Here is a 9,345-nt window from a genome sequence, read left to right as displayed (position 1 = left end):
AAGGAAATGACCGCAATCCGCAAGTCCACCACTAGGGGGAGAAAAGGAAATGCAAGAGATCAAGAAATAACTATAATAAAAAATGTAATAAGTGATTAGGGTACTGGGTTGGTTGAGGCATTTTTGAGTTTGACACCCTTGGATTAGACAGTATTGCATTTTTAGAATTCAGATTACATTAAAATCAATTATTTTTCTTACAAATTTGAGCAATTTTCAGATTTTTTTTATTCATATTGCAAGTGCTTTACAAGTGCAGCTTAAATGATCGCCGTTTCCAAATGAAAAGAAAAGAAGCTTAAAGATTTAAGATGAAAAATTACAAAATACATCTTTAGCATCATCACATGTGAACACAATGCATGCCATTTTACAAAACAACCCAAAACTGCATTGCATAAGTCATGAGAACTAAATATTCATTATAATTAAAGTTTCATCTGTACAATAATTACAAACTATCCTCCACCTCGTCACCGATTCTGATGGTATTTCAAGAGCATTCAAGTGTTATAAAAAAAAAGAAAAAAGATAGTTGATATCTTAGGAAAGAACATTTAAAAAAAGAAAAGGTCAAAAGTAATTAGCTCTGATGGACTTCAGGGAGGAAAGTAAAACATGAAGGAAATAATAAAGGAAACAGTTTAAAAGTGCAAAAACGTGAGGGGGATCAGGGGGATGGAAAACAAAATTTGAGCACCGGAGATTTTCTGTTTTCCTGCTTTTTCACTCATAATCCAACTACAGTAACGAGACTTATGATGGAAGAGCCAGGAACCCGGTTGCAGACCTGAATGTAAATACATAAAAATCATAAGTCTGAAAGGAAACGTATGGATGAGGGAACCGGAAACTTACTCCATGTTGCTTTTGAGCTGATTAACGGTGCGTTTGTCCAGGTACCGGCAGAAGAGCGTGAGCAGGTTTGAGGGCAGGAGGAGCGGCTCCACCAGTGAACACTGGGACAGCTGACCTGCCACCTGGAATATTATGTCGGTCCTGTGAAGAGAATTTTAAAAAAAAAGTCAAAATTGCTGCAAGATTTTAGTCCTGATGGCGTTTAACAGATTCCCACCAAGTCTCAAAGTCACCGATGCTGGGCTCAAGCGGGACGCCTGACGAGAGCAGCTTCTCTCCGTGGGACAGGAGAGCGTACAGAAAAGACAGTCCAAACTGGAAGAAGAAGAAAGATTTACGTCAAAGCTGGAAAGAAGACAAAACCTTTAATTTGAAAATCCAAACCTTATTCTGACAGGCCAGTGAGAGGCTCTCATGCGTCTCCAGAGACTCTGTGGTCAGATCTTTGAGGACATTGATGAGCTGACTGAACGTGAGGCCACCAATCACATTTCGAAGAGGGAGGTAGAGCACCGGCAGAGCCTGGAATGAAGTACGCTTTGTCATGCAGATCCCAACCTTCAAACAAATGAATAAAATATCAAGCAACTCACCTCCTCAGCATCTCTGCTCATCAGCATGGGGAGGTTTCGGCTCACAATGTGTAAAATCTTTTGTGCCGACTCATGTTTCAGGAAGGGGAGCAGACGGGCGAGAAGTCTTTTGCCTTTTGAGATGAGCAGGAAAGAAAGGAACTCTTCTCCTGAATCTCTAGATCAAGAATGGAGAAAACAGTTCAAATACAAACTAAACCTTTGAATCGGTTTAACTTTAGAGATATCTTAAGGCGTAGTCTTCAATATTTGCATCCAATTTATTCTGCTTTTGAGGGTAAAGTTTAATCGTGTTGTAAAAATATCTGTAGCGGATTTAAGCTTAATTTGTACACCAGATCTTGTGTAGGAACCATTCAAATTTGGTATACTGTGGATTTTTCCTTAAAGTGAAAGCAAAAAAAAAAACAAACAGATGCCAATTTTAGACTCATTTTGCTCTTAAGATGTGAAAAAACACAAAGATGAAAGTCACTAAATATTCCAAAAAAGTTTTGTTTTTGTTCAGCTTCAGAAGTTCAGGGTTTCAATTTAGCAGATATTCTGCAAAAGTCAACTTTTTTGAGCTTTTAACCCTATGGTGAATGCTAGTCACTGATGTGAACAGCTACTAAACAGTTTCTCTATTTTTATTGGATGAGATTTGTAATATAAAAAAAAAAAAATTGACCAGAGTTTTTATAATTCATGCATCAAAGGGTTAAGTGTATTATAATCAAGCATTCCTCTAAAATCCTGCGCTCTGAGCACCAGCCCCTTCCAATCCACAAAAACGAGGGTTTGTCACATTGTGACGTCACAAAGTGGGGAACAGCCCCTTCTAGGAGGAGTCTGTGCTGTCAGCACCGCCCCCAGGCTAACACACACCCGCTTTCTCTGCGAAGCTAGCAGTGATCGGCAAAACACTTTCCTTTTTTATGCACATCCATCTACGCAAACGTCCGGATGCTTGTTTTCGTGGGCGACACGCAGACATGCTGTAAAGCTCGGCTCCAAGATGACATCATGATAAGGGTGGTACCCACAAGGAGTGAAAGGTGGAGCCTCAGATCAAGAAGTCTTACTTCCAGTTAGGGAAAGAGTTCTCAAAAAATAACTCATATTTAATAAATAAGTTCTTTAGTTAGCCAAAGGTTATATATGGATAAAGTTTACTCTGAAACGCAGAAGGAAAGCATGATGCAGGCAGGGGATGTATTATTAAGACCAAGCGGATGTTATGGGGAGAATCCAGTAGTTTTCCAAAATAAAACCTCCTTCAAAATCAGTTTTTAAATAAAACGTTTGTTTTTTCTTCCCTGCCTGGTACCAACTGTCCCACAGACTGGTGGTATGGAGCGCCGTCTAAAGGATTTGACCGGTCGAGCTGCAAACGTACGGAGAGTTGTGGTGTTGGAGCTGGCTGTAGATGTGCTCCACTTTTCTTTGTGTTTTCTCCAGCAGCCTCCTCTCCTCAGATTCAGACAAGACTGTAGTCTTCATCCTCTCCGTTTCCTCCACTTCCAGCAGAACTACGAACAACTGCAGGACAGAATAAGAAATATTTTATTAGTAAAAAATATATTATAGACGAACAATGGAGAAGTTATTTTTTTTAAACATTTAAAAACAAATCCAATTATTGTTACCTTTTCTATTTTGCTGAGGATCTCTAACCTTTGTTGTCTGGTGCCGTTCTGCTCCTGAAAAAGAAGAAAACCTTTTAGTGTTGAGCTACAGAAAACGTCTCGAGTTGATGGTCAAAAACAAACCTCTGTCGGACAGTGAGCTTGGACCGCATGAACCGCACTGATGGCACGGCGTGGAGAGTAACACGTGGACACGGCGACCTGACCCAAAGAGCCTTCGATATGAACCACTGACGGGGAAAAAAGAAAAAAAAAAAAAGGTAAAGTTGTGTTGAAAACATGTGGAAGATGGAAAAGTCATAAATGTTCCACCCCGATGACTCTAAATCTTTAGGACTATAATAATAAAAATATGTACCTGGTGTGTAGGCGTCAGTTTTTGTAATGTATGGAGTGGTGAGCTTTGGAGGTTCCTTTTTGCTCCTGATGCCCAGCTCTTCTTCAGCCATCTTGGCTTCTATACGCCGATAATACTCCTGTTAGAACGTTCAGAGGGACATCCCATGATAATGAGCCTCAAAGATAAATTTAGGATCAAATCTGAAAGCTTCAGCTCCCACCTGGTAATAGTAATCTTCCAGGAACGGGTTCTCACTCTGCAGCTGGATCATCTGCAGACGAGTGATCCACTCCTTCTCTTTAGCCGTCATGAGATTACAGTACGGGTCCCAGCCTTCAGACTTTCTACACATCCAGGATAGATCTTTTCAAAATAAGTCTTGTAATAAATGCACATGAATCTTTTATTCACAAACCTTTGGAATACGCAATGTTTTTGACCTAGCAGTCGTTTGTGTTGAGGATGGAGCTGCGTGACTGGACCAGGATACCTGCAGGTCAGACGGGGATATTAGTTTGAGATTTATAACATGACTGCCTTAAATTCCACCCTCATCAAATTTGGGGCCATTTTAAATAATTCCTGATGTCTTTGAATTACTTTGATGTTTTAAACCAAAAAATACAGACAATCAGGGCCAACCCCCAAAAAAGGAAAAAACAATTGTAAAATTAGAAGATTAAAAGTAATAAATTCTGAGTTTTTTTCTCTCTCATAAACATACGACTTCTTGTCTGAAATTTAGCTTTTTCCCCCCATAAATGTACGAGATTAAAGTCAATTTACAACTTAAAATCTCACAAATTTACACCTTTTCATCTGGTAAATTTAAGAGTTTTTTTCTCTCATAAACCCACAACTTTTCATTTCTGAAATTTAGTTTTTTCCCCATAAATGTACGAAATTAAAGTCAAATTAAAACTTAAAATCTCACAAATTTACGCCTTTTACTCTGGTTAATTTACACATTTTCATCTGGTAAATTACTGTAATGACTTTTCATTTTGGAAATTTAAACGTTTTTTCTAATAAATTCACAAGATTTTTTTAAAAGTCAATTTACAAAGTAAAGTCTCAGAAATGTAGGATTTCTTGTAAATTTACAAGATGTTTACAAGACTTTAAGTCACAAATATACGAATTTATTTGCATAATTTAAGTTAGAACTTTTTGTAAATTTAAGAGATTTAAAGTCATAATTTAATTTACCTTTGTTTGTAAACTGACCCTAACACTAAGTTGTTTTTATAAAAAAAAAAAAAAAAAAAAAAAAAAAAAAAAAACCTAAGTTTTCTAGGACAGTTTATGTAGAGCGGCAACAGCTGATTAAAAACTAGCCCCAGAGTTGTGTGGGGGACCATTTGAGTAACCCTCACCCCCCTTGAGAGCTTGGAGCATGTGGCCTCCCTTGCATTTTTTTCCCACCCCAAATATATTCTTTTACAAACTGCATTTTTCACTTGCTCCAGATTCAGTGATTTGAATAATGAAATACTCAGAAATACCATTTTTAGCTCTATTTTCTTTGTACATGTCATACATTAGAAAAATACCAAAAGAATAAGTTAAAAATACCAAAAACAACATTTTCAGAGTAGATTTTATAGTAATTGCTTTTTAAAAGTACAAGAGGGATAAAACAAAAAAATACAGCAAAATTTCCACCGACTTCAACAGGATAAATCCTCTGCACAAACCAAACGTGAGGTTTGAGATCAACATCTACCTGATGGGATGAACCGGGTTCGACTGGGGACTGTAGAACGGGGACGGACTCGGCGAGTTGGCACCAAAGCGAAGTTGCGCCAATTTGGGATTGACGGACTGAGGAGTGGAGGGACAGGGACGACTTGGAGGAAACATGAAGCTGCCCGTCTGCTGGAGTGAAACATCAGTTCTTCACACGTGCACACAGAGGTTTGAAGGAATAGTGATTCCAAGTATAACAAACCTGATTGAAATGTCTTGGGGTCAGAGGTTGACTTGGGAACATGGGGGATCCAGGTATCATAGGAATGGGAAACTGGGAATAAATTAAAAAAAACATTTATATTTAGAAAAAAATCATTCGAGTTTTTGATGAATGGAGATAAAGTTTCACTTGATCTTAAAATTTTTAGAAAAAAAAAACAAGTGTTCAAAATTAGATTTTTGAATTTTTAGTATTGTAATTTTAATATTTTTGCCTTAACTCCAGAAATATTTTAATGAGCTGCATCACTGGAGTCCTTACAGTAATACAGATCATGCTTCATTTTAATCAATGCTGCTTTTCCACTACTATTAAAAAAAAGTTCTCTCTGCAAGTTGATCTAAAATCCCAGTAAAACCAACCGTTAATATTACCTGAAACGTGCTTTAAGTTTTGTTTGTTGGATTTTAACTCGATCAAATGGCTCATTACTTTTATGAACAGAAAGTGAAGAGGAAAATACACATGATTTCAGCTTCTTCAGTGGGAAGCTGCTCTTCTGGCTATTTCAACCACATTTTGACTTTAAAAATTGAATTTAGTGTTTTTCAAAAAACAGAAATTAGATTTGTTAAAAAGTTTACATTTTTGACTTCTTCAGCAAAAATTATCAATAATTACAGAGTGGAAACTTTGAATTTTTCTGACCACAGAGTGGTTGAATGTCCTAATAATGTTCTGTTTGCATTATTTTGATGTGGAAAAAAAGTGTTCTGAACTTTACACAATTAAAATGTCATTGGATTTGACTTTCTTTGTACATATATTTAATTTACACTTTATTATCTTGTAAGAAGTACAAGAAATCAGGAAAACTGTTCAGTACCAGGTACAGTTACAAGAAAATGTATGTGAATCCTTTGAGATTACTTGGATTTCCACATGAAATTGTCATAAAATATTTTCTGATCTTCATTTAAGTCACATCACATAATAAATGCAATTTGCTCAAACTATTAAAAATGTAAGTTTGAGATTTTATTGAACAAAATGTATAAAAGTTCAAAGTGCAGGGTGGAAAAATATGTGAACCCTTGAATTTAATAACTGGTTGACCCTCTTTTGGCAGCAATATCCTCATTTAATCAGATTGTGTTCATTTGGAGCAAATAATTCTTTCTAAATAAAAAAATAAAGTGATTGCACCTGAGGAGGCCCTCTTTGGCCAATCGGCCTTCTGGAGAAGCTCCCTCTGGGATCTCCTCTCCGAAACCCGTACGAGGAGACGGGACATGATAAATCCAGGAAGCTGGGGTTGGAGTGCTGACCTCTGCCTCGATGACCAATCACACAGACAATGGCACTGTCCTAGAAAATGACAGAACATTAAATATAACGAAAAAATTAAAATACACAAGAAAACATGCTTTACTCTCTTAACCTGAAGTATTGATCCAGTGACTCGATTTTTCCTGTATGATCGAGTCATTCTCTGTGAACAAAAACAGTGGAATAAACAGCTCACGGTATGGTCAAAAATACATATTCTCTATTCTTTTTTTTCTTACACCATCGTCAAAGTTTGTCCTGTACACGGCATGCCCACAGTCCACTATAGCGCTGTCAAGACTCTTTAAAAAATATTAAAAATTGGGTTAAATATGGAATCCAGCAGCTACAATCTTAAAATGTAATCATCTTCATCACCATGAGACTCGGTCGACCCTCCACTATCCTCATCACAGCTGGATCTTCAAACATGTGTCCTCTGCTCAGTCCTCCCCTCAGTCCCCGGCCTCTGCTTCGGTTAAAAGGAGCACTTCTGGGTAGATGGTGTGGACTCTGTCTTGGAGGGGAACAGCGGATGGTGTCAGGTAGAGGCGGTTTGGGCTCTGGAGGTGGTGGCGGCGAAGGTGTTGGAGGCAACGGCTCTCCAAACGGATCGCTGGTGTTGCCGAGGTCCCCTGTGGTACCGCTGGTGTCCATATCTGTAAAGCAGGGATGTCAAATTCAATCACAAAAGGGGCTAAAATCCAAAACACACCTTAGGTCACGGGCCGAACAGGATAAACATTTATTGACCAAACTAGATTTTTAAAACCGCAACTTTTTAACATAATTATGAACAGGATGTATAGCAATACCTGGAATAACAGTGGAAATGCTGTAAGATGATTTTCGCCACTGAAGATGCTAGTGCTCATAGCTGAAGATGCTGAAATCAAAAGCTAAAAATGCTAAAGCTGATAGCTGAAAACGTTGAAGTTAATAGCAGCTAAAATTTTAGCTGAATGCTAAATTAGCCCCAAAAAAGCTTTAAAAAAGTTGAATAAAAACTTAGGTTAGGCAAAAACAGCTAGCATGTAGCTGAAAAAAAATGCTGAACTTCAAAACAGCCTAAAAAACCTGAATTAGCCAAAACAGCTAGCGAGTAAATGATAGACTAACTCCAAAACTGCAAAAGAAAATCCTAAATTGAAAAAAAAAAGCTAGCATGTAGCTGAAATATTAGCTAAAGTCTAAAACAGCCTAAAAAACAAAACCAAAAAAAAAGCCTAAATTAGCCAAAACAGCTAGAGCGTAAATATTAGTTAAACTCCAAAATAGCCAAAAATGTTTTTATTAAATGTCAAAGTAGTCCAAAAAGGTAGCATAATGTTAATTTTTAAAACCATAACTTAACATAATTATGAATAAATTAAAAAGCCAGCATTATTATTCCAGAATAAATCAACTCAAACTTTACATAATTTTCAATATTTGAAGGGGCCGAACATAATTACCGGATACGGCCCTTGACTTTTAAAAGATTAAGAAAAACTGAAGAATTTAACTCTATGCAATAAAGAGTTTGTATTTATATTTGGGTGTTTTGTAGACAAGAATCCAAAGCAATTTAAAGATTTATGGGATTAAAGGTCATGATTTAGGACTAGGATGGACAACAATATTTGGTGACCTGAACATCTTAAATACAAGGCGGTCAAAAATTGTATTTAAAAAAATAAGTTTAAGTTCTGTTGTGAACAACTAGAAAAAAATGTTGGTAAATATCGCTTTAAAATAGTTTATTTCTAGAAATTTTTAAAGTAAAATTCCCAAAATTAACATTATATGTCGTTTTAATTAAGAATAAAATACACATTTTAAGGGCTCCATATTTTTATTTTTTGTAAGCCCATCAATTTAGTTTCTGGAAAAGAAAATGTTCATTTTTAGCTTTATAATTAGACATGTAAATTATTATAATTATATGTAAATCATTCTCTTTTATTTTCCAAATCAATTTATGAATAATTCCTTAATAGATTTGATACATCTGTGCATTTTGAATGAATTTTCCATTTTTTTATTGCTAGAAATAACCTAATAAATTAATTAACACACCCATGCCAAACGTCTCCTCATTGTAGACATTTATCTCCTCATCCTCCTCAGCCATGGCCTGCAGGAGCTCACAGTCCATGCCGGTTTCCTCCTCAGTTTCGCTCCAATCGTCTCCATTTTCGGGCCACTGGGGCTCTCTGGTCTCTCCTTCCTTTGGTGGCTGAACATCAACATAAACGGTTTATTTTGAAAGGAAGATAAAGGATAGCCCAGCTTCCTGCGCACGCGCATCCAATAAACCAAAATTATTAGTTTTAAAGTATCAAAACGGTTTTAAAATGACACCGACTTACTGGAGGCTGTTCCGTGTCACACATATCTATCACACCTGGAGCCGCCGGCTCGTCCAAACTACTGCTTTAGCCGTCCGACACGCGCGCGCTCATTAAGATATAAATGAACTCACCTGTGAAGTGCGCAGGCGCAGAGGCGCAGCTCCTAGAAAACTCCATTCTGTGTGATTTTTACATAGTTTTTAGTATTTTTAATTTATCATTATGTATTTATTTTATTTTAATATTAATATTAACAAAATCCTCCGTTATGGTTTATTCTAAACATTGATACAACACAAACAAAAAAATAACCTATTCTGGATTTATTTAGTTGGATGGTCTCACCGCCTCC

General features: G+C 36.8%; 1 protein-coding gene across 2 annotated transcripts; it reads right to left on the bottom strand.

The window, feature by feature from the left end:
- Positions 1–210: 210 nt before the first annotated feature.
- On the bottom strand, positions 211–9,142 carry patl2 (PAT1 homolog 2). 2 transcript variants are annotated; one of them, XM_024284307.2, is made up of 19 exons: positions 9,012–9,142; positions 8,719–8,878; positions 7,039–7,319; positions 6,900–6,962; positions 6,773–6,823; positions 6,538–6,699; positions 5,371–5,442; positions 5,146–5,297; positions 3,835–3,909; positions 3,640–3,763; positions 3,438–3,555; positions 3,203–3,309; positions 3,080–3,133; positions 2,830–2,972; positions 1,452–1,608; positions 1,243–1,380; positions 1,076–1,173; positions 859–999; positions 211–790 (listed from the first exon to the last, which is right to left on the bottom strand). In XM_024284307.2, the coding sequence occupies exons 1-19, from the start codon at positions 9,033–9,035 to the stop codon at positions 757–759; spliced, it is 2,154 nt and encodes a 717-aa protein (XP_024140075.1). In that variant the 5' UTR covers positions 9,036–9,142; the 3' UTR covers positions 211–756. The 2 variants fall into 2 exon arrangements, with proteins under 2 accessions (XP_024140075.1, XP_024140076.1); XM_024284308.2 differs by having other exon boundaries at positions 5,146–5,294.
- Positions 9,143–9,345: the final 203 nt, after the last annotated feature.

Source organism: Oryzias melastigma, linkage group LG19, assembly GCF_002922805.2.
Source record: "Oryzias melastigma strain HK-1 linkage group LG19, ASM292280v2, whole genome shotgun sequence".
Classification (NCBI taxonomy): domain Eukaryota; kingdom Metazoa; phylum Chordata; class Actinopteri; order Beloniformes; family Adrianichthyidae; genus Oryzias; species Oryzias melastigma.
This window is presented reverse-complemented; position numbering and strand designations above follow the sequence as displayed.

Excerpts from the sequence above, each read along its gene's own strand:
- patl2 (XM_024284307.2), bottom strand. The coding sequence starts at position 9,035 with ATGTGTGACACGGAACAGCCTCCA. Across the intron at positions 3,910-5,145 it reads AACCCGGTTCATCCCATCAG|GTATCCTGGTCCAGTCACGC; the intron begins GTAGATGTTGAT and ends TCTGACCTGCAG. Across the intron at positions 3,556-3,639 it reads TGGAAGATTACTATTACCAG|GAGTATTATCGGCGTATAGA; the intron begins GTGGGAGCTGAA and ends ACGTTCTAACAG.